The following is a 23,681-nucleotide window of genomic DNA, read 5'->3' as shown; positions in this document are numbered from 1 at the left end:
ATGAAGATCGGGAGTTCAAAGCCACCCTTAGCTACAAGGTGAATTCGAGGCCAACATGGACTGAGAGCTGGGCCGGAAAAATAAAAACAACCTCCCTAAATCAAACACAAAACCTTCCAGTGTCCTAGCATCCTCCAGTCCTCTCAGAGCTGTCAGGAAGACCAGAACCAGCAGGAGGCGCTGTGAGCTAATAAAGAGAATCCTGGAGCAGCGGAGGATTGGAGCTCCGAACGCACAGCGATCACAATGAGACCCACATTCAAGTCGGGCGCGAGCCTGACAGACCGTCCTTTTAAAGCAGCCCGGCGACCACGTGGTCTCCGGCGCGCTCCGCAATTGGCTCCTCTCGTCGCACTCCAGGCTTTGGCGCCGAGCAGGCCCCGCCCCTCGCGAGCAAGACCACATTCCCGGCGTACGGAGGTAGTACGGACCAGCGTCTCGAGCAAGGCTCCCACAAGTCAGACGCCCAGCTGGTTCTCAGTAAACAGGACGATAAGAAACAAGTTATCGGAGTAAATCCACCTCGGAGGGCCGCGGGAGTGTGGTCTTTCCCACGCGACGGAGCAGGGCTGGTTCTCACTCCCCTCGCGATCTCCATCGATTCCAGCGTGGTTCCTCCCGACGCGCGGGCTCCGCCTCCGCGGCCGCCGCCATTTTGTTTGGCCACAGGGGAGCGAGCGGGAGCGAGCGGGACCCAGTGGGAGGGGGCCGTGTGCGCCTCTCCAGACCCCTGCCGCCGCGCTGTTGCGGTTCTGAGGTGAAGCCTTCCCCCTGCCGAGGGGCGCGGAGCCATGTACATCAAGCAGGTAGGCGCCGGCGTCCTTGGCACTCTCGGGCCGTGAGAGGCGGGGTGGCCCGGGCGTGGGGGCGGGGAGGAGCGGGGCCCGGGCGGGCCGAGCGCGGGACTGCAGCCGGAGCGTCCCCTCAGGGTGCGGTGTGTGGAGCGGAGCCGGGGGCCGGGCTCGGCGGGCTGCAGGCGGAGGCCCGGCCTTCTGGGGAGCTCCGGGCTGCTGCGAACCCCTGGGAGGCTGCGGCAGGCCGCGTCGCTCTGCGGGGATGGCGGGCCCTGCACGGGCCGTGCGGGGAAAGGCGGCCTCGAGGCCCGGGTTGGGCTGAAGGCTATCTCCCCAGCGCCTCGGGCTCTGCCCGCAGAAGGGCGCGCCCTCGCTGCAGAACCTGTCGCGCCTGCTCGCTCGGTTGTTTACTTCTGTCAAAATGGTCTTCCCGCGCAAGAGGCCACCTCCGGGATGAGCCCCTGTGTATACACTTGCTGACGTTTTTCTATTAGGCGTGTTAGGCTCTGAGCATTCCACCCAACCCCCTTTTGTTTGATATTATTTTATTATCTTATTGTAATTAATTAATTTTTTTCAATGGACTCATTTGGGCTGGCCGGTGGTCTGACTGAAAGATGCCCTCACTGGGCTTGGAGTCAGGCCGGCTGCGAGCAGCTCCTGTGCTTGCTATACCTTTACTGTAGCGCAGTGTTCGGTGTTGAAGTTTAATCTATACAACTGTCAATTTTGAGAGCTCCTCCCAGAGCCGCACTGCATCAGACATCTTTGTAAACTGTTGGAAAGGTTTTAGCAAATTTTCAACTTGCATGCTACCAAGCGAACGGAGCGTTTCTGTCGTGCATTGAATGAGAAGCAAGAAATGTAAAGGAGAGAATGTTGTCATAGAAGTGCTTTCTGTGATCTCAAGGGTGTCTCTTCTTTATTAGGTGATTATCCAGGGGTTCCGAAGTTACCGAGATCAAACAATTGTAGATCCCTTCAGTTCAAAGCATAATGTTATTGGTAAGTGTTCTGGGTTTAATACGTTAGATTTAGAATTGATACAGATGTGATGGGTCAGAGGAGACAGGAATTGTCTTTGAATGTTAAGTAATACTCCTCTATGAGATTTCCTGTTTCTCTTCTCTGCACCGATGAATTGCTTATTTTATAAGATGTTCAGGTCACTCAGTCAGGGGTCCATCATTTTGGGGCCTAGTGGAGTAAGTTAAGTAGTAGAAATGCTTGTGGAGGGCGTTGATTGTGTGTGTTTATTTCAGAACCTTTTACGGGAGAGGGTGTTTTTAAATGCTTTCTGCCTGTTTTGTTCCTGTTTGAGTGCTATTACTTTCTTTGAGAGATAGCTTATTTGCAGTCTGTGGTCCTTTTCCCTCGCCAATTTCTCTGTGAGTGTGAGTTTCTGTGATAGGCATGAACAGACACTGTACCTGTCTCTGGAGGCCATTGGAAAGAGCGAAAGTAAAGAGTATATGATTGTTGTCATCAGCAGTACTTAGTTAAGGTTTTTGTCGTTTAAAGTCTCCGTTTTGCTGTTATAGCTGGCAAAACCACATCCTGCTGAGTTTTAGAGGATGGATGAAATTAGTGCTAGACACGAGAAAACAGTCTGGTATTGACAGGTTTGTTATTACAAGTGTCCTAGCTGCCGATTGCTAGGCCAGCCAGAAGCAGTTAGTCTAGTGGAGTAGGCAGTTCTGGAGGATAGAGGTTTGAGTTTCTTGTACCAGCACGACTGAGTTCTGATGGGGCCTCATTTCTGTCCAGTTGACAGCTAATGTTTTCTTCAGGGCTCCTACCCTCAGGACCTCATCTAGCATTGTCATCTCCTAACTCAGTTGCAGAGTAGGTGAGATCTGCATGGAGACTCAGGGGGAAACTGAAAGCCAGTGTTCACAGAAGGCCTTGAGAGAACCAGGCAATTATGTTAAATAAGGAAAGCCAGGAGTGGTCACTTAGTTCCAGCTACTTAGGAGGCTGAAATGAGAAAACTGTAGAGTACAGAAATTCAGGATGAATCTAGTCAGTGTGGCAGGACCTAGACATTAAATAAACAAAAACAAAAATTAGAGGCTTTTTCTGCCCTTGGTACATGGGCTGCAACATATTGTGCTCTAGCTACAAAAAGGTGTTAATTGATTAACATGCTGTAGCAGTAACTCGATTGTACCAGGTTTTGTTGCATTTCATTATAGGAGTTTCCAGATGTTTGGCAGTCTGAAAGTACTAGAAATGGAAAAAAGAAATATTAACTAGATTTTACAGTGTTTCTTTACTTCTAAGCTGAAAAATACCTTAAAATTTCAGCTGTGTGGTTTTGCAAGGGATCTGTGAGCTAGTGATTGTTACCAACAATCGTGTCTATAAGGTCTGTTAAATATTTTTGTTTTACTTGTGGTCAGGGAGCAGTTCTGTCTCTTTGCTTGTAACATAGTTTCTTTTGAGGAAAGTAAGAATTCTCTGATATATCATAACTAAGATAAAGTGCCTTTCTTGGTACTACTTTTCCTGGTCCTATTAAAGAGATACTTCAGCGTGAGAGAGACAATTGGAAAGTTGCTGTTAATGTGAGGAAAGTAGTTGGGTAGTGGAATTGTCTTTTCAGATAATATAGTAAGCCGCTGGAGAGATGCCTCAGCAATTAAGAGCGCTTGCAGTACCGTAATGGTGGTTCATAACTATTCATACTCAAGTTTGAAGAGATCCGATGCCTATACATACACACATGTGCGGGCAAAATACTCATATACACAAAATGAAATAAGTAAGTCTCCAAAAAAAATCTCAACTTGTATAATAAGTTTGATCCTAAAAGATTCGAAAGCAAATATCTCATATGCTGATGTTTGCATTATGATAGCCCAAGCATTTTTTGCCCTTTATGTCCTTGTCCCCAGTTTTTAGATCTGACCAAGACAGACTGAAGATACATTAGAGCAAGGGAAAAACTGCTGGCAGAGAGTACTACAAAAAGGATCCGATTTTTAATCTTATTTAACCATAGCATTGAATATTATAAATAATCCATAGAGGATCTGTAAGTTTGTACGTACGGGTTTGTGAATTCTCAGATTTTGTATTCATGGCTAGAGAGGAGGTCTCTTCTAGAATCAATGCCCTGTGTATATCATGGAGGATTCGTATATACTTTTTAGGGGCTTTTCTGCCAGTTTTTAAATAAATAATTTAGGATATTATGAGGAATCATGAAAGTTTAAAAAAATTGAATTGTAATTCCATCTAGAAATTGTTCTTCTGTCTCTTAAATGTCATTCATTCATTCTTTTTGAGGCAGAGCTTAACTATATAGCACAAGCTGGGTCTTAAATTCTTGATCCTCTTGCCCCAGCCTTCTGTGCTGGGATTGAATATACTATTCAGCTTCAGAATCATTAAGGAAACCCTGGCTGGAGAGGTGGCTCAGTTATTAAGAGCATTTGCTGCTATTCCAGAGGACCTGAATTGGGTTCCTAACACACATCAGGAGGCCTGCAGCCACCTATAACCCAGCTTCAGGGGATCCAGTATACACTTGGATTTCTTCTACACACACATAAATGTTTTTTTAAAAGGATAAATGTGTTAATACTGATTTTTCTGGAAGACAGAATAAGCAGGCATAGTTGCTGAAAGGTTTAATGAAAGTTGCAGTTAAAGGGCAAAAGAGTGGAAAAGCTGATATCCACCTTTCCTTATTTATGTCTTACTTTTCTGTTGCTGTAATAACAGTATGACCAAGGCTGCTCATAGCAGGAAGAGTTTATTTGGGATGTACAATTTCAAAGGGTTCAAGTACATGGTAATCATGGTCAGAAGCATGGCTGCAGGCATGGTGCAGTAATAGTTAATGGTAATAGTTAAGTCTCACCTTGATCCACAAGCATGAGGCAGAGCTAACTGGGAATGGCATGGGCTTTTGAAACGTCAAGGCCATGCCTCCTAATCCTTGCTACTACATTGTGTGTGATTGCTTTGTTTGCAAGTGTGTGGGTGTACTATGTTCATGCTTTTTATGCCTACAGAGGTCATAAATCCTCTGAAACAGGAGTTAAGACATGGTGTGAACCATCATGTGGATGTTAAGAACTAAACCCAGATCCTCTGCAATAATACATGCTCTTAACAACTGACTAATCTCTCCAGCCCCTGAACTCAGATTTTTAAAGAATACACATTTGGTTTGCTGTCATGTTTGATAACTTACAAACAGCTTTCTGGGCCTGCCATGCCTTGAGCGGTGAGGAGAGAAAGCTGGAGAGGAATTTGTCCACTTGTGCCTGCCATTCAGTTGGTCATAGTTTACTGCATAGGACATTTATTCCCTGGTGCTTTTGGAATGTTTTGCTCTGGATACCGAACTCTGAAGTACTTGTGATATTGTGTCAAAATAAGAGCATATTAGGGTTGTTGATAATAGCTTCCCTTAGTTATTCACAGGCCTCACTATTGTATCTCAGGATGGGCTGAAACAACCAAAGATATTGTCATGTGAATCAGGGATCCTATAGAAACCTTGACTACCTCAAGATTCCATTAAGAGTGTAGACTTATTTAAGCTTTATTAAATAAAAATGGGTTCACCTTATAATATGTTAGCAATCTGTTATTTTTTTACTCTAAGAATAAATGCTTGTTTTTGTTACATTGAAGCTAGAATAATTTTATTTTCTATTTAGTCTTCTGTTGCCCAGGTTGCCATCAAACTCAAGATCCTGTTGCCTCAATGCTAGAGACTTGGCTGATCTCAAACCTGCTGCAGTCTTTTCTCTGCCTTCTGAATACTATGTGTGCCACTATGCCCAGCTCAGAATAGGTCTTAAATGGCTTTCCTTTATTAAATATCTATCGTCCTTTAAGATATTTATTGTTTTACTAGGATAGAAGTAATTTTTATAGAGATACTTAATTTTTTAAGTTAATGGATTGTGACTTTATTAAGTATGTGTGTAAGCACAGGTACCAGTGGAGGCAAGAGGCATTAGATTTCTTTGGAGCTGGAGTTATGGGTGGTTACGAATCCCCTGAAGTGGGTGTTAGGAACCAAGCTTGGGTCCTCTGAAAGAGGACTATGTTCTTAAGCACTGACCATCTCTATAGCTCCAGTTGTCATTTAAAGTACTTAAACTCACTTGATCTTTTCAGCTTTTATTTAGAATTAATTTTGACCTTATGGGAAATTTCCCCAATGAGAACAAATGCTTGTTTTTAATCATCGTAATTTTTTTTGCAAGACAAGGATATTTTTGTAGTCATTGTATAGTTACCAGTTTAAATAAAGTTGGTGTTACTATTATTCTCTCCAGTTTTTAGTTATTTTGATTGACCTAGATATATTCTTTATAGAATTTCCCCATAAAAGATCCAGTTTATTATTAACTATTAGATTTAATTGCCTTGTTTCTTTAAACTCCTTTAATCTGGAACATTCAACAACCTTTTTTCTCTTTTAAAAGTGTGACAATTTATACACATATTAGTCTTTATAGAAGGACCCCATTTTCCTCACCCTCACTCCCACCACACACTGAAACCCTTCCCAAGAAACCTCTCCTACTTCTCTCTTCTGCTCTACTGAGTTTAATTATGGTTGCTTGCAGGACCATGAGTCTTGCAGGTCCATAAGTAGTCTAAGACCATAGTTATTGGAGCCTGTCAACTGCTCCCCTGAAGATGTTGGTGCTCTTTCCTCAGCATACATGAGTTACCATCAGTGAATGATGGGACCTCATGAGTTTGTTAGCCCACATTGATAAAACAGTGCTAGGTCCAATCTTGTGCAGTAATCATAGCTGCAGTGAATTGATGGCTGTAGTGACCATTCATGTCTGTAAGACACTGGGCAGTGGTGGTGCACGCCTTTAATCCCAGCACTTGGGAGGCAGAGGCAGCTGGGGCTCCAACTTAGAGACCAGCTTGGTTTAGAGTAAGTTTCAGGACAGTCAGAAGAACCACACAGAGAAACCCTATCTTCAAAAAAAGAAAAGAAAAAACTTTCATACTCTCATTTTGGGACAAGCAGTTTGGCAGTTGCCATTGCATTAACCACTGCAAATCTGCAAAAGAGCTGCTCTGGAGAAGTCTGAGAGCAGCACTAATCTAGGGGCACAATTATGTTTTAATTTAAACTTTATAAGCATTTTTATTTCATTAAACTGCTGAGCACTAGAAAGGAATGCACATGTAACTCTTGTAGATTCCTGGAATTTGTGTACATTTCTTCACAGTAGTGGGTTTAGCATTTCCCCTCCTTTGATATGAGAATCATTTAACCATTAGAAATTCCAAGTAGGACAAAGGAAATATTGGATAAGATGTACACACACTAAAATATTGTTTACTGTCTAAAACTGAAATGTCACTAGGTATTTGTATATTTACAGTTTTTAATTAATTATTATGTATGCAATGTTTTACCTACATCTATACCTGCAGGCTGAAGAGAGCACCAGATCTCATTATAGATGGTTATGATCATGTGGTTACTGGGAGTTGAACTCAGGTCCTCTGGGAGAGCAGCCAGAGAGTGCTTTTAACCTGAGCCATCTCTCCAGCCCCATTTACAGCTTTCTAAAGAAACTTTTTATTGGTTCTTTGTGAATTTTATGTCACATCCTAATCCCACTCATCTCTCCCTGTCCCCTCAAACCCACTCTCTACACTTGTAGTCCCCCCCCAAATAAAACACATCGTGGAAGTTATAGTATGCTCCACAGTGTGCCCTTTGTTGTTTTTGTGCTTGTATATGTTCATTTCAATGAGTCATTGGTCTGGTTTGAGGTCTCTGGCTTGTGCTACACATTATCAATCAATACTGGAATCTCACTGGAACTCTGCTGATGTCTTGTTGCCCTGAGTCATGGAGATCCTGTAGTTTGGAATCGTAGGACTGGCCTCTTCAATTCAATGGCTTCAGGAAGTCACTGATGAGGGTAGATGCTGAGGTGGACCAACTCAGCCATGGATCTGGGCCTGGAAGGTGCTTGAGCTGGCCAGCTCTCCTGCAGTGCCCTGGCTTGTTCATCAAAGGGCATGGACATGTTTAGAAACAGCTTTATACCATGTCCATTTGGGGGCTGCAGAAATGGCTCAGCAATTAAGAGTATTGGCTGCTCTTTCAAGATAACCGTTGGATTCCTAATACCCACATGACTGTAACTCCAGTTCTAGGGGATTTGTTCTTTTCTGGACCTGTAAACACCATGTGGTAACCAGATATACTTGCAGTTGAAACATCCATACACAAAAAACAAAATCTTAAAAATAAAAACTGTCATATCCATTTAGCAAAACTGTAGAAGGTTCTTCTCTGGGACCTATGGTGATCCTAACCATGGGCTTTGTCTAGGTTTGTAGTACCAGACCTAAGTTTCCACCTATGGAGGAGGGAGCCTCACATCCAACCAGAAAGCTTAGGTTACCCCACAGTAGTCATGTCACTGATATACCACTGGGCATATCTTACCAGGCAGTCATTGTAATTTACAGGGTCCACAGCTGGGTTGGGACTATTGATAACTTTCCTCCCCCAGCAGCTACTGTAGTACTGTAGTTCTCCCCATGAAAACTGTTCAATAGGCAGGAAACCTGCAGCTCAGATAGAACTTGATCTCTCAGTGTTTTGCAACCAAAGTATGTGGTATCTTCAGCAATAGGATCTTTCAATATGGTTCTAGTAGTCAGCCAAGTACATTGGCAATATCTTATGTTTGTGGGTGCTTGGAAATTCCCTGATCAACCGCTTGTATCCTATCTGGTACTAGAATTTCAAATAGCATTTGACTACTAAGAGGTTTATCCTCCTATGGATGGTATTTTTAAATTAACTTATTTACTTTACTTAGTTTTGAAATGGTGCCTTGCTGTGTCTGTTACACAGGCTATTGTTAATTAGAAATTTCTATCCTTTAGTCTTTGGAGTGTTTAGATTACAGGTCTGTACCACTGTGCTTGGTAATCGTCTTCTATAGCATTGATATTTCTGAAAAGTGCTACAGTGTCTTGTGTTTTCACAATATTTTCAGGTCCATTCACCTTATTGTTGCTGTTAATTACTGTTAACTGGTCAGGGACATGGCTAGTGTTATATATACTGTTTTTCCCCCTTGTAAATAATTAATACAGGGAAATGCTTTTGGACCATGTAACTATTGTGTTCCATTTTTTTCTGTTCTACGCATATGGGTGTTTTGCCTGCATTTATGTCTGTACTATGTGCATAGCTAGTGACTGAAGCAGAAGAGGACATTAGATTTCCTGGAACTGGAGTTGCAGACAGTTGTAGGTGCTGAGAACTGAACTCAGAACCTGAAAGAGGAGCCAGTGCTTTTAGCCACTGAGCCATCTCTCTAGCCTCATGCAACTGTATTTTTTTAAAAATTGCCTTTATACTTAGCATTCATTGATGACTTTTGCCTTTAACTTGATAGTTACAAAATAATAATTTTTATATTTCTAGCATTCTTTGCTTTTTTCACTTGACAATGGATGTTCATCTCTAAACAAGAGCTCTCTGTGTTTATTTATTTTACTATTGTTGTAAATAATGAATTGTTTCTTCTATTAATCATCAGGGTAGCAATTTTGATCCACATATTTTCCCAGGATTTGGCCAGTGAAGCCCAAATGTGTAGACTTGTTAATATTCAAATTCAAGTTGTGAAGAAGTGTCTTCTGTAACTGGAGAGATGACTGGAGTTATGAATACACACAGCTTTTGCAGAGGACCAGGGTTCAGTTCCCAGCACCCTTCCACCCTTCATTCAAAACCTCTGTTACCCTCCCCCCCCACACACACTAAAAATACAATCTCTGCAAGACACACTCACTCCCAGCATTTGGGAAGCAGAGGCAGGCAGATCTCTGAGCTCAAGGTCAGTCTGGTTTACAGAGCAAGGGCCCATTACAGCCAGGGCTATAAAATGGAGAAACCCTGTCTCCAAAATAACAACAACAAACCACCAAACACCCTAAAGATAAAGTGAAATGTCTTTAAAACATGCCTTATACCTGGGCATGGTGGTGCACACCTTTATTCCCAGAACTAGGGGGGCAGAGGCAGGAAGATCTCTATTATTTTGAAGCCAGCCTAGTCTATATAGCAAGTTTCAGGCTAGCCAGGGCTGTTTAGTGTAAGGCCCTGTCTCCCAAAAAAAACAAAACAAAACAAAACAAAACAAAAAACTGCCTTATAATTGCCTCCATGATTGTGATTCCACTAGATTGCATCAGTGTATAAGGTTGATTATAAGTAATTTAGCATAAGAATGCTTGAGAGTTTAAATGCTTAAGCATTTTAGAAAGGTCACAATATGTGAATCTAAATAGCTAAAGTAGCATGTATAATTAGAGTATAATTTTTCATGCATTTTAATGAGTTACCAATGTCAGATATCAGTTACTTCTACCTAAAATATTAAGAAAGAACAAAAGAATCAAGGGAGTGGGGTGGCTCAGTGGGTACAGAGCTTGCTCTGCAAGCATGAGACCTGAGTTTGCATTTCGGCATCCATGTAGACGTGGGGTATGTCTGTAGCCTTAGCATTGAGGCTGGAGTAGAATGTACCGGGTTGATGGCCAGTCAGTCTAGCTGAAACAGTGGACTACAGATTCAGTGAGAGGCCATCTTGAAAATTAAGGTGAGCAAGAGGAAGACACCCATTTTGACTTGCCATCCACATGCATGGGTGAAAACAAACACAACAGAAATTAAGAAAATTAAGAAAACAATTAAGAAAAAGGAAACTGTCTGAAGCCAGGTGTAGTGATCCATGCCTGTAACCTCAGCACTTGGGAAGCTGAGGCAGCAGGATTACAAGTTAGCAGCTAGCCTGAACTGCATAGCTCGAGACTTAACCAGGGTATGTACGAAGATTCGGTTTCAAAATAGAACAAAGAAAGACTGTCATCTAAAATTTAAAGATTTATTTATTATATATAAGTACAGCTACGGTGTCAGAACCCATCACAGATGGTTGTGAGCCACCATGTGGTTGCTGGGATTTGAACTCAGGACCTGTGGAAGAGCAGTCAGTGCTCTTAACCGCTGAGCCATCTCTCCAGCCTCCATCTAAAATTTATATAAAGACTAGACTCAGTAGGTGATCACAGTGCTGCTGGTTTCTTCTGCTCATTACTGTTTATTTGGATATTAAGGTAGTATGTTAGAAAATTGCATTTAAAATTTTTAAATGGGTTTAATGAGTTTAAACTGTCTATTTTTTATATGAACTAATCTGTAGTTTTTGAAATTTTATAGTGGGCAGAAATGGATCTGGAAAAAGCAACTTTTTTTATGGTAAGTATAGATTTTTGGATTTTTTAACTATGAACTCAAGTGCCTTTAAGTTGGTTTATTAAATAATTGATTTCTGAAATTATGTTGCCTAAAACCTAAGAAGTCATATATGGCTGTGGTTTAGTGAAGTGGGTTAAAATAGGATCTGGATTGTTTGTGTTCATTTTTTGTGAGACAGTAGAAATACTTGTTGAAATTATTTATGCTGTAATAATGGCGATATCTATCATAGATGGATTCTAAGAAACAATACAACAGTGTAGTAAAAAAATATTGATACCTGTTTGAAGATGATAGAGCTTTGAAAATTCTTTAAGGATGAAAATATAAGAATAACGTGCCTTTGTTAACTTCGTTGGTAGTGCTTGTGGAAAACAGGGCTTAGTAGGAGTAAAGGTTCTGTCTCTTTATACATATGTCTGAATGATTCGAAAACTAATGGCTGTAATCTGTGCTGCTCAGAGAGCAGATTGAAGTAAAGCATACAGCTCAGAATCCCAGAGAAAGGTGGACAGTTTAATCCACCCATCCCAGCCAGTCTGTCAGCCTGTAACATCATACATGAGTGTTTCCTCCTTTGTGTTCTCAAACTGACTTGTATTTTAGAGATCTCTTAGACAGACCTAGGCCAGAATAGCTGAATTAAAACGTTCTATATCATGACAGTGGTCCGCTAATTAGGTATTTTGTGTGGAATGTAGGACTAGTTCTCACAGAAGTATGGTATATAAGCAGAGCAGCAGAAGCTGGGAAGTCAATAGTTGCCTCAATTTCTTAGTTTGTAGAAATGTGTTCAGGTGTAACCATACATTGTACATCATTTTAAAAAATACATTTTTTGTTATGTGGCCTGTTTATGTAGTTTGCTATATAGTACATAACTTTATAGTACTGACCTAATTAATCAGTGTAAATTTACAGTGTTTGTTACCTTACATGTGATACTCTTTTAAGACAGGGAGTTATAAATAAGCCCTGAGTCCTCCTTTAGGATGTGCTAATAACCTCACTTTTATGTTTTTAGCAATCCAGTTTGTGCTCAGTGATGAATTTAGTCATCTTCGTCCAGAGCAGCGATTGGCTTTGTTGCACGTGAGTGAGACTCATTATTATGTATTTTTAAACACATGTTCAGTCCTCAGTTTGAAAAAAAAAATTGCTGGGTGTGGCAGCTCACTCACTCCTATAATTGTAGCTTTTGTAAGAAAGTCAGGATTGCCTTGATTTTTGAGGTCACCAAGGGCTTTCATAGTTCCTGGCTAGCTTGAGCCGCAGTGTGAGATCCTGTCTTAAAAGGGGATGGGAGAGACAGATTGGAAAGATGGCTCAGCAGTTAAAAGCACACTGGCTGCTATTCCAGGGAGATTTGGCTATATTTCCAGCATCCACATGGTGGCTCACAACTTTCTGTATTTCCTCTGGCCTCTGGGTAAAGTAAAAATAAATACATCTTTAAAAAGTTCATTACAGATCCCTTGTGAACATGATATAGTCTTAATCCCTTAAGTGTGTTACTCTATTGTAAAATTTAGTGTATTACATTGCCAGATAAAAGCCTAATAATTTTATAATAAAAGAACATTATCTGCACATTTTCCTTATGAACTTTTTCTGATTTTGTTTTTTAGAACTTATTATTATCGTGTGTGTGTGTGTGTGTGTGTGTGTGTGTGTATGTGTATGTGTATGTGGGTACACATGCCAAGGTGTATGTATTAAGATCAGAGGACTTTGGGGAGTTGGTTTCTCTTCTTGTAGGTTCCTGTGATTGAACTCAGGCCGGAAAGGTTGTATGACATGCATTCTTTCTTTCTTGGTGACCCACCTTACCAGCCCTTGTTAGCCTTTTTGAGATAGGTTTTCACTTTGTTGTTCAGTTGACTTCAGACTTGTAATTCTCTTGCCTAGTCTCAAGTGCTGGATTTTGAGGAGTGAGCCACCATTCTTGACTTTATACGGTTTCTTTAAAAATTGTATTTGCGTATGTGTTGTGTGTATGCATGTGCATGTGCTTCCCTGCTTCTCTGTATATGAGTCAAGTAAGTGCAGGTTCTTGAGAAGCCAGAGATTGTTGGGTTCTTAAAAATGGGTAGTTGTGAACCACCCTATATGAGTGCTGGGAACTGAACTTGGGTCCTCTGCAAGAACAGTCAGTATTCTTAATCACTGAGCCATCTAATCAGTCCATTTACTTTATGTACTACTGCTAGCTGGCATGGTTCTGTGGACAGGTTTGCTGAGGACAAAGAATTGCAAATTGCTTTTAAGATAACCAGCTAGAAGTTGAGCGCATACAGAATTAACCATTGCAAAGTAAATGAAGTCTATTTGTATTCCATCTTGTTTTCAATGTGAAAAATGTATGGTGAGGGCTGGAGATGTAGTTCAGTGGTAGAATGCTTGTCTAGCTTGTTTGAGGCCGATAGGTTTGACCCCCACCACTACAAAACAAAGCCTGTAAGGAAAGTTGTTAAAATTTCATTAGGATAAGAAGTTAAAAATGGCTGTAACAAGACACCACAATTTAGCTGGTTTAAATATTGTATATAGGAGGTTGGAGAGATGACTTAGTAGTTAAGAGCACTGGCTGCTCTTTCAAAGGACCCAGGTTCAAATCCCAGCATCCACATGGCAGTTCACAACTGTCTATAATTTCAGTTCTAGGGGTTCTGACAGTCTCAAAGAGATATACATGGAGGCAGAACATGAGTTAAATAAAATTTTTTAAAATTTAAATATTGTATATATCTAAATGATGTTTTTACATATAGGAAGTTCCTTTTAAACATTGACTTTTTTCTTTGTTTTGAGTTTGTATCCCAGGGATCAAAACGGACACAGTATAGGATGTTCATTAGGCTTCTCAGATTGGCATTGAAAGCAATAATCTTTAGGAGAATATAGGGTGGCCAGATGTCAAGATCATGTGTTTTTTTCTATTGCTGTCCTCATTATTTTTTAAGATGGAGTCTCATTGAGCTTGGAGCTTATCAGTTCCATTCAACTAGGCTGCTGGTCAGTAAGCTCCTAGGTACCTTTTTCTGCCTCTGTTTCCTGCCCACAAATACTTGGGATATAGACATGGGTCTTGTACCCAGCTTTTATGTGATGCTGTGGTTCCAAACCCAGATCCTCATGCCAGCTTTCCTAGCACTTTACCTTTCCCAGAAACCATATAGTGACTTGATACAGTGAATGATACGGGAGCTGGGTAGAAAAAAACGGTAAATCATCCTGGACTTAGTATGTAGTTATGTCATAGATTGGTCTGAATGTGTGTATTTATGTAAACAGATTTAAAATCACATGCTGTGCCTCATATGTTTTAAAAAACGATTTCTAGTAATCATCACATGGTTTCTTAGAGTTCCCTTCCAGCATTAAGATAGGACTATAAGAAAAGAGCATTAAAGTCTATTGAATATTAGTAAATTGGTAGGCTTAGGTGACTACAGGTTGTTGTGCTGCAATAAAGTGGTTTCAGATATAAACCTAGTGCAGTAGTGTCTTGTTGCTGGGATGAAACATCTTCAGGGCAGAAAGATTTATTTTGGTTCTTGGTTTCATAGGTTTCAGTCCCCAGTCCTTGCTTCTGTGGCTCTGGCTCCAGAGTAAGGCAGAACATCTTTGGGGTGGGAGTGGCAGATGCTCCTCATCTCATGGTGGACAAGAAACAGAGCTGACCATCATGGTACACTCTAATCCCAGCACTCGGGAGACAGTGACAGCATGGATCTCTGAGTTTGAGGCGGGCCATGGCTACATAGTGAAACTGTGTCTCAAAAATACGACTAAGAACAGAGTGCAGCCTCCAAGGATGTAGCCCCACTGCAATACTCCCACCTTGGCCCTGCCCAACTTTTATTCTGATTCAGTGTCTTTGTCTTTAATATTTGGCAGTCAAGGAGTGCATGTGTGTGTGCGTGTGTGTGTGTGTGTGTGTGTGTGTGTGTGTGTGTGTGTGTGTGTGTGTGTGTGTGTTTTTTTCACCACTAAGTCAGGGTTGTTATGTACTCAACTTTGTATGTGTTGGGGGCTAGGAAGGGGGCACAGAAGGAGTCTTACTGTGTGGCCTAGGCTGACATTAAACTAGGTGTTAGTCCTCCTAGTCTCCCAGGTGCTGAGTTACAGGTGTACTTTTCCATGCCTGTTGCTAGACTTGAAAATAGGTTTAAAGAGTATTAAAAATACTACTTAAGTGCCCCATTCTTTTGTTTTTTTTCCATGTTTCAGGAAGGTACAGGTCCTCGTGTTATTTCTGCTTTTGTGGAAATCATTTTTGACAATTCAGACAACCGGTTACCAGTAAGTGATCATTTTTTTAGTAATGTTGAGGATTTTATGCAATAGCTTAAAATTATAAGCATTAAAGATTTATAATTTAGTTCATACTAAATTAAATAAGTAGTTTGTCAATAATTTTTGTGTTTAAATTTTAATGAGCATTCTAGTAAACAAAGAATTATGTAAAACAATTATAAGAAAAAATTTTCTAAATATTACAGTATCATCTTAAGTGAGATTGTTGAAAATCTGAAATAGTTATGATCAAGGACTTTAAAATGAACTTATGTAAAAAGTTGTCTACTTGACTGTCTGGACTTTTTTCTCCCTTAGATTGATAAAGAGGAAGTTTCGCTTCGAAGAGTTATTGGTGCCAAAAAAGATCAGTATTTCCTAGATAAGAAGATGGTCACGTAAGGATTTGTTTTTGTTTACAATTTGTTACAAATGTTCATAAAAACACAAGTGGATTCTTACCAGAGTATTCAGTATGAACATGCAGTCCCAAGTTTCTCTGAGAGATGGTGGTTCAGTTTCTAATCTGTAGTTACTAATGCTGTTTAGCTTTGAAACTAATTTGCTTGCTTATTATTGGGTACTTTAAAATTACTTATTGAAATTTCTATTGTCTATTAATAGGAAAAATGATGTGATGAATCTCCTAGAAAGTGCTGGGTTTTCGAGAAGTAATCCTTATTACATTGTTAAACAAGGAAAGGTAAAATAATTGTATGTCCTTTTTTGTAGAAGTTATTTCTCTTGATATGGCCTTCTGAATAATTTTATTGGTTCTGATTGTTAAGTTGGACCAAAAACTAGGCATTACTGTCTTTTGTATTCATTGATTATTTTGTGTTGATGTTAATGTTTTTCATGGCTATGAAGTACCAAATACATGTAGACCAGTCTCTGACCTTAACCTCACAGAGATCTGCCTGTCTTTGCTGCCCTAGTGCTTGAATGAAGAGGATATGCCACCACTAGGCACCTACATTAGTTTTATATTGAAAGAAGTAGATCAGTAGATTAAGTAGATCTTGTTTATTAGTGACCTACTGAGGTAGTGTTTATTGGAAGAGATTGGCTTTTAGAAGTTACAGTGACCATAGCTATGACTATTGCATAAGTTCTATAAAAATCAGATTTGAAAAAAATTACTTCCTAAGCTGGACAGTGGTGATGCCCGCCTTTTTAATCCCAGCACTGAAGAGGTAGAGGCAGTCAGATCTCTGGTCTACAGAGTAAGTTCCAGGACTTGCTGAAAAAAAGAAAGACCTTCCTAAAAGTCATGCCCTGTTTTTATCATATTACAGGATTAAAATATTAACTATTAAAAAACTTACATTGGCAAGCATACCAAATTGCTGCATGATATTCTCCTTGCAATCTTTTTTATCAGCTAGACTATAAATTTTGGCTGATTATTCTGCTGCTTCCTCTATAATTTTCGTCTCGGTACTTACTCTTCAGTAGATGTTTTTGTTTGGAAATCTTTTCCTAGAGTATTGTTTGATGTGTTTACATTGATAAACCAGAGTGTCTTAGCTCAGAACCAATTACTTTTTATGTAAAAGTGTAATAAGAATAATGTAATTTTTTTCAATGCCGTGGCAGTATTTTGGACTCTAATGATTTGTTTTAAGTCACTTGCCACTTAGGTTGTACCAGTATCTTTGTCTATTAAAGCATACAGTTGTTATTTTTTTATAATTTAAAATGTAAAAATTAGTGATGTGTGTGCATGGTATGTGAGTATGTGTGCTACAGCTTGCATGTAGAGGTCAGAACCTTGCAGTCAGTTCTTGTTTTCCATCTTTATGTGGGTCTGGAGGTCAAACTCAGATTGCCAGGTCTTTAGCAGATATTTGTATATCCACTGAACCATCTTCATACAATCTTGTTAGGATTTTAATTTAGCCTGTTTGAAAAAAAAGTCTGAAGTAGTGCTGGAGAGATGGCTCAGTGGTTAAGAGCTATCTGTTCCTGTAGAGGACCCAGCTAGGGCACATAGATCTCTAAGTTTGAGGCTAGGCTGGTCTATTTATTTGTTTCAGGACAGCCAGGGCTATTAGAACCTGTCTCAAAAAGAATCTGGACAACAAGAAAACCTAAAAATTTTAACATAGAGTTATTATTCTTAAGGAGTAGGGGTAGTCAATAATTAATTGTTTTTTTTTCCCCAAAATTATAGATCAACCAAATGGCAACAGCACCAGATTCTCAGAGATTAAAACTATTGAGAGAAGTAGCTGGTACTAGAGTGTATGATGAACGTAAAGAAGAAAGCATCTCTCTGATGAAAGAAACAGGTAAAATAAACGTGATATATAATTTAGCTTCTTAGTTACCTTTCTTGTGTTAATGATAGTTAAATGGTGTTATCTGACCTCAGCAATACATTCTATAGTAATTTTCCTGCATACTGAATAAAGCAAAATTTAATTTGAAGTAGTTTAAAGTAAAGAGTAAAGAAAAACTGTTGTTAGGTAATAGGGCCTTTAAGATAGCCAGGTTTTGACTGGGCTTCCTCAGAAGTGTTAGCAGAGGTCAGTAAACTGGGTGCTGCTCCCTCCTCAGATACCGGCATATCAGTTGTTACAAGTGCTAAATGGTTTAGAAACAGGTATACGTAGAGTTTAACTTGGAGTCCTTACTAGTGTATTTACTATAAGAACCCTACTTTGCTTAGAAATAGACAATTCTAGGCTTAAAGTTAGTAAATTGACACGACTAGAGTTTATATCTCTGGTTCCAAGACTTCCTGTCTGGAAACTTGTTTTGTGGCAGTTAGGATAATGTCATGCCTGGATTATAGTTAAGTGTTCATTGTATGCTCATGGCATGCAGTGCTCTTAGTGATAAAATTGAGAATTAGTGATGCTTTTTCTTTAATGTTGTGGAATAGCGTACTGATGTGAAAAGAAGGTGTGAACTGAGGTTCTTTGCTACAGTAAGAGAGACTGTTAGTGTGTGAATTTGTTCATTTGTTATTAAAAATCTTGACCACTGTTTTATTTTTGTTTTGAAGAGGGCAAACGGGAAAAGATCAATGAGTTGTTAAAATACATTGAAGAGCGATTACATACTCTAGAGGAGGAAAAGGAAGAACTGGCCCAGTATCAGAAGTGGGATAAAATGAGGCGTGCCCTGGAGTATACCATCTACAACCAGGAGCTCAACGAGACTCGTGCTAAACTTGATGAGGTAAGAGTGGGTTTGTTTATGAGCATGTTAACTTCTCTGCATTTGTACCTTTTAGTAGTTTTTACTTAGAAACTTAAAAAATGAAAACCTTTTGTTTGCGTGCATTTTGAGATAGTTTTACTGTAAAACCCAGACTAGTTGTAACTACTGAGTGTAGAATTATAGTAATTAGCCTCTACACCAGCCTAAAACTAGATTCATTGGTTAATAATTTTCTATAGGTTACTGAAAAGGAAATGTTTAGTGTTCTAATTATATCTAAAATACAGTAAAGGTTTATTTTACGCCAAATATTTTTTTCTTCACATCTTAGAGTGTGTTTTGTAAAATAATAATGTTGATGTCTTATACAGAAATTTATTTTAGATTATCCTTGAACTTTCTAATTAACAAAAAACATTTTTTCTTTATAAAATTTTAAGCAGATTATTACTCCTAGTTTTTCTTGGCAGTTACAAAGTAATTATAACTATCTGTTGTAAAATGTTAGATACACAATGAGTTAAAAATGCTAAACTTTTGTTTTTCAGCTTTCTGCTAAGCGAGAAACAAGCGGAGAGAAATCCAGACAATTAAGAGATGCCCAGCAGGATGCAAGAGATAAAATGGAGGTAGGTTCATACATGAGCTCAGAATTCTTTGAATTTTCAACAGTTGAGAAATTTTTTGTACCAGAATTATTGGATGGTGACCACAAAGGGGACTGACAGAGGTTGAATATTGGAAAATAATTGTTATATTGAGTTTCAAGTGAGAGAAAAGGATGGAGCCAGCAAAGTGGTGTGTATGGGTGCAAGCCCAGCTGCCTGTTTTATCTCTGGAACCACGTGAAAGTGACAGGAGAGAGCTGCTTCCATAAATTTGTCCCCTGGCCCTCTGTTGTGCTCTGTGGCCTATGCACCCTCACGGTCTGTGTGCACACAGGGCCACAAAAGTTTTGTAAAGACACAGTCCTTCCACTACTGCTTCTGACCTACTTTCTCTCTTTGATTAGGATATTGAGCGCCAGGTTAGAGAACTGAAAACAAAAATTTCTGCTATGAAAGAAGAGAAAGAACAGCTTAGTGCTGAAAGACAAGAGCAGATTAAGCAAAGAACCAAGCTGGAACTCAAAGCCAAGGATTTACAGGACGAGCTGGCAGGAAATAGTGAACAGCGGGTAAGTTCCTGCTGCAGCTGCGGGCTGGTTGGTGGGCAGACTACCGAAGATGGCCATCCGTGATGGATGCAGAATTGAGGTTTCGTAGATGGTTTGCCACATTTGATTTGTATTCAGCCATCAACTTATTAAGTGTTCTTTTGGCTAATACCTTAGTTGTAGAATTATTTGAGTTATTTTTATGAGAAAACTTTTGCTGATGTATAAATTAAGCAGATTGTATTTTTACTTGCTTTATTTACAGAAACGTTTATTAAAAGAGAGGCAGAAGCTGCTTGAGAAAATAGAAGAAAAGCAGAAAGAACTGGCAGAAACAGAACCTAAATTCAACAGCGTAAAAGAAAAAGAAGAGCGAGGAATTGCTAGGTCTGAGAATTTTCACCAACAATTAACCTTGCTGCATAGTTGTTACTAGTAAACTCTGGGTGTTTCCAGGTTCTTGGTGTGTTGTTTAAAGAATTGGAAAAGATGTATACACAAAAAGAAAATAACTAGTAGTTTTATTAAGAGCAAAGCAAAAACACATTTGAACACAAGCAGGTAGTTATCAGGAGGTTGCAAAGGGGAGTAACTTGTATTATTTGAAGTGGGGTAACCAGGCAGCCCAGTCAGTGCAGGTAGGGGTCTTAGGTTTTGTGCAAAGCACAAGCCAAGAGCCTGTGTTGCCAAGCCTCTCCTGTATTTGCCTAAGTTCCTCTCTACAGCCTGCATAGCTATGAGTTAAGAAGGTACTAGCATAGTAAGACAAAATCATAGGCCACTTCACATGAGCAGCTGATGATTCCTGTGAGCCATGTTCTGGTTTTGAAATAGAATTTCTCCTTATAAAGATAGTTTGTATGCCATCACACCCATGGTGCTTGTGTACCTATACGGTCTAGGCCACTTCTCAAAAGCCCTAGGAGACTGCACGTGCTCACTCTTGGTTTTAAATTTATTAGTTAATTGTTGATTTTTTTTTTTTTTTTTTTTTTAAGACAGGGTCTCTGTGTAGCCCTGGCTGTCCTGAAACTTACTCTGTAGACCAGAGGTTCACCTGCCTCTACCTCCTGAGGACTGGGACTAGGGCATGTGCTGCCACTACCACCACCACCACCACCACCCCTTCTTTTTTACTTTTTTAAAAAAATAAGACAGTCTCACTTTATAACTCTGGCTAGCCTTGAACTCAGAGATCTCTCTGCCTCTGCTTCTCAGTGCTGGGGCTGAAGGCGTGACCCATCATACCAAGCTCCATTTCTTTTTATTGTGTGTGGTAATGCCATGGTGCATGTGGAGTTCAGGAGACGATTTAAATTGGTTTTCTTCTGCCAGCAAGAGTCTGTTCCCATTGAACCATCTCTTGTTGGCTCCCAGTGTCTACTTTAAATTTAAAAACCTGAAGTTCTGAGAGGTTTTGTTTGTTTTGAGACAGGGTCTCATGAAGCCCAGGGTGGCCCTCAACTCATTATGTAACTTAAAGAAACCTTGAGCTTCTGATCCCCCGACCCCACTTAGAAAGTGCTGGAATTACAGTCATAGGTGTGGTACAGGTGCTAAGGAGAAGCCATGGTTTGCGTGCTAGCCAGGCACCTCTACCAAAGGAGCTACACTAGCTTAGTTCTGAGAGGCTAGGTAACTTAGCTAAGGTACCCGAATGCTATACTTTCTGGGTTTTGTTTGGTTGGGTTTTTTTTCCCCCCCTTTTAAAACCCAAACAGCTTTTTTTTTTTTTTTTTTTTGAGGTTTGGTAGTGAGCTAGATCTTCCTGTATAGTCTGAGGCTAGCCTTGAATTCCTCATCTTCTTCCCTCAGCCTGAGAATCACAAGGTACATTTTGCTAGGCCAAATCTAGATACTATGTTTCATTTAAAATTGTTTTTCACTCAATGTTGTTTTAACTTCTAAACATTTTAGTATTCATCTAGATTTCAGTGTTTGCCGATTGCTTGTGATTTAGTTCTTTGTTTTGTTTTTTTTCCTCTTTGTTTTTCTTAACATGCTTTGCGGGAACCTTCCCATGTTTCTGTTGAATTACTGTCCTAGCTGTAGCACATAACACTTTTACATAACATTTTAGTGAACAGCTATTTATGTTCTTTGCCCATTATTTTGTGAGGATTCCCCACTTGTTATTTTATAGGAATGGTTTGTGTAATCAGAATACTTACATTCTATATGTTTAAAACAGAGTGTTTTATTGTATAGTTGAAATGTACTAGTTAAATATAGTTTGAGTATCTCTGAACGTTCCCAAGGTAGGGCAGTAGCATTGTCTAGAATTTAGTAACAATTCAGATCTTGGGTCTGTCTAAAATCCTTAGTAAAGGATTAGTAAATCCTTAGTAAATTCTGCTTGTAATTATGATCTTAAAGTTCTTTTGTTATTAGTACACTAAAAACGGGAGGTACAGTATTAGCAGTTATTGTTAGCACTTAACCCCTTCCCATCTATCTCACTGCGCGTCACGTGACCGTGAGAGGATGACCTTTAAGAGTTTTGCTTTTCCTTCTGCCATGTGAGTCCTGAGCCATTCCAACAAACTGTAATTCCCTCGCACTGCAATTTTTAAAGGATAGTTTCTATAGGGTTGATAATTACAATTAATTTTTATTTCTTGTATTTGTCTTCTGTAGATTGGCTCAAGCTACACAGGAAAGAACTGATCTTTATGCAAAGCAGGGTCGAGGAAGCCAGTTTACATCAAAAGAAGAAAGAGATAAGTGGATTAAAAAGGAGCTGAAGTCTTTAGATCAGGCTATTAATGATAAGAAAAGACAGATTGCTGCCATACACAAGGATCTGGAGGATACTGAGGCAAACAAAGAGAAAAACCTGGAGCAATATAATGTAAGAATTTTTTATATTTTTGTCTGGTTTGTTGAGACATGTCTTACTCTGTTGCTCAGGCTGTTTCTGTAATTCACTATGTAGCCCAGGCTATCTCTAAACTCGAAGCAATCTTGCTTCAGTCTCCTAAGTGCTAGAAAAATAGGCGTGTGCCACTACTGACCATAAGAACTTTTGTAAGTTTTGTGAAATTTATTTTAGTAAGATAAACATACATTTTATCTGCTTTGTTCATGTTGTTTTTAAGTAAGCTTGCATGATTAAAAATTCTTCTTTTTAAACTTAGTGTTTGTATGTGTGTAGGTCAGAGTACAGCTTGTAGGACTCAGATTTCTTCTCAAATGATCTGAGATAATCAGTCCTGGAAGCAATTCCATTGTGCCATTACCCAGGTCACTGTGCTTTCCTTAAAATGAACAAAGAAGCCACTCAGTTAGAAGAAAGGACCACTATAGTTTAGTACATACAGTGTGTCTTAGTCAGGGTTTCTATTCCTGCACAAAGCATCATGACCAAGAAGCAAGTTGGGGAGGAAAGGGTTTATTCAGCTTACACTTCTACATTGCTGTTTATCACCAAGGAATTCAGGACTGGAACTCAAGCAGGTCAGGATTCAGGAGCCGATGTAGAAGTTATAGAGAGATGTTACTGGCTTGCTCAGCCTGCTTTCTTATAGACCCCAAGACTACCAGCCCAGGGATGGCACCACCCACAATGGGCTGGGCCCTTCCCCCCTTGATCACTAGTTGAGAAAATGCTTTACAGCTGGATCTCATGGAGGCATTTCCTCAACTGAGGCTCCTTTCTCTGTGATAGCTCCAGCTTGTGTCAAGTTGGCACAAAACCAGTGTCCTGTGTGCTTGTGCATTCATGAGTACAGGTGTGGAGATTCTCTTCTTCCTTTTGTGGGTCCTGGGGATTGAATTCAGGACTTGAGATTTACCCACTAAGCCATTTATCTCAGTGGCCCCTCTTTTTGTTTTCTAAGGTTAGTTAGTCCATGCCAGTGAATGTTTGCATAGATTGAATATATTTTATTTTAAAATGATTTGTTTTTATGTGCATTGGTGTTTTGCCTGAATGTATATCTGTGTGAACCATCTCTCCAGCTTCTAG

At 39.8% G+C, this 23,681-nt stretch overlaps 1 protein-coding gene across 1 annotated transcript in view; it reads left to right on the top strand.

Annotated features, from left to right (window-relative positions):
• The first annotated feature begins 667 nt into the window (after nt 1-667).
• Nucleotides 668-23,681, top strand: part of SMC3 (structural maintenance of chromosomes 3) — a 40,138-nt gene continuing 17,124 nt past the window's right edge. Inside the window, exons 1-13 of the mRNA XM_080912155.1 lie at nt 668-806; nt 1,724-1,799; nt 11,050-11,088; nt 12,113-12,180; nt 15,322-15,393; nt 15,706-15,785; nt 16,012-16,090; nt 17,564-17,681; nt 18,401-18,576; nt 19,107-19,187; nt 19,571-19,735; nt 19,980-20,101; nt 22,352-22,565. Coding sequence (XP_080768281.1) covers nt 792-806; nt 1,724-1,799; nt 11,050-11,088; nt 12,113-12,180; nt 15,322-15,393; nt 15,706-15,785; nt 16,012-16,090; nt 17,564-17,681; nt 18,401-18,576; nt 19,107-19,187; nt 19,571-19,735; nt 19,980-20,101; nt 22,352-22,565 — 1,305 coding nt within the window. The 5' untranslated portion in view covers nt 668-791. The remainder of the gene's footprint in view (nt 807-1,723; nt 1,800-11,049; nt 11,089-12,112; nt 12,181-15,321; nt 15,394-15,705; nt 15,786-16,011; nt 16,091-17,563; nt 17,682-18,400; nt 18,577-19,106; nt 19,188-19,570; nt 19,736-19,979; nt 20,102-22,351; nt 22,566-23,681) is intronic.

Source organism: Micromys minutus, assembly GCF_963924665.1.
Source record: "Micromys minutus genome assembly, chromosome: 2".
NCBI classification, from domain to species: domain Eukaryota; kingdom Metazoa; phylum Chordata; class Mammalia; order Rodentia; family Muridae; genus Micromys; species Micromys minutus.
The sequence above is the reverse complement of the archived record's forward strand: the minus strand, read 5'-3'. Positions and strand labels throughout refer to the sequence as shown.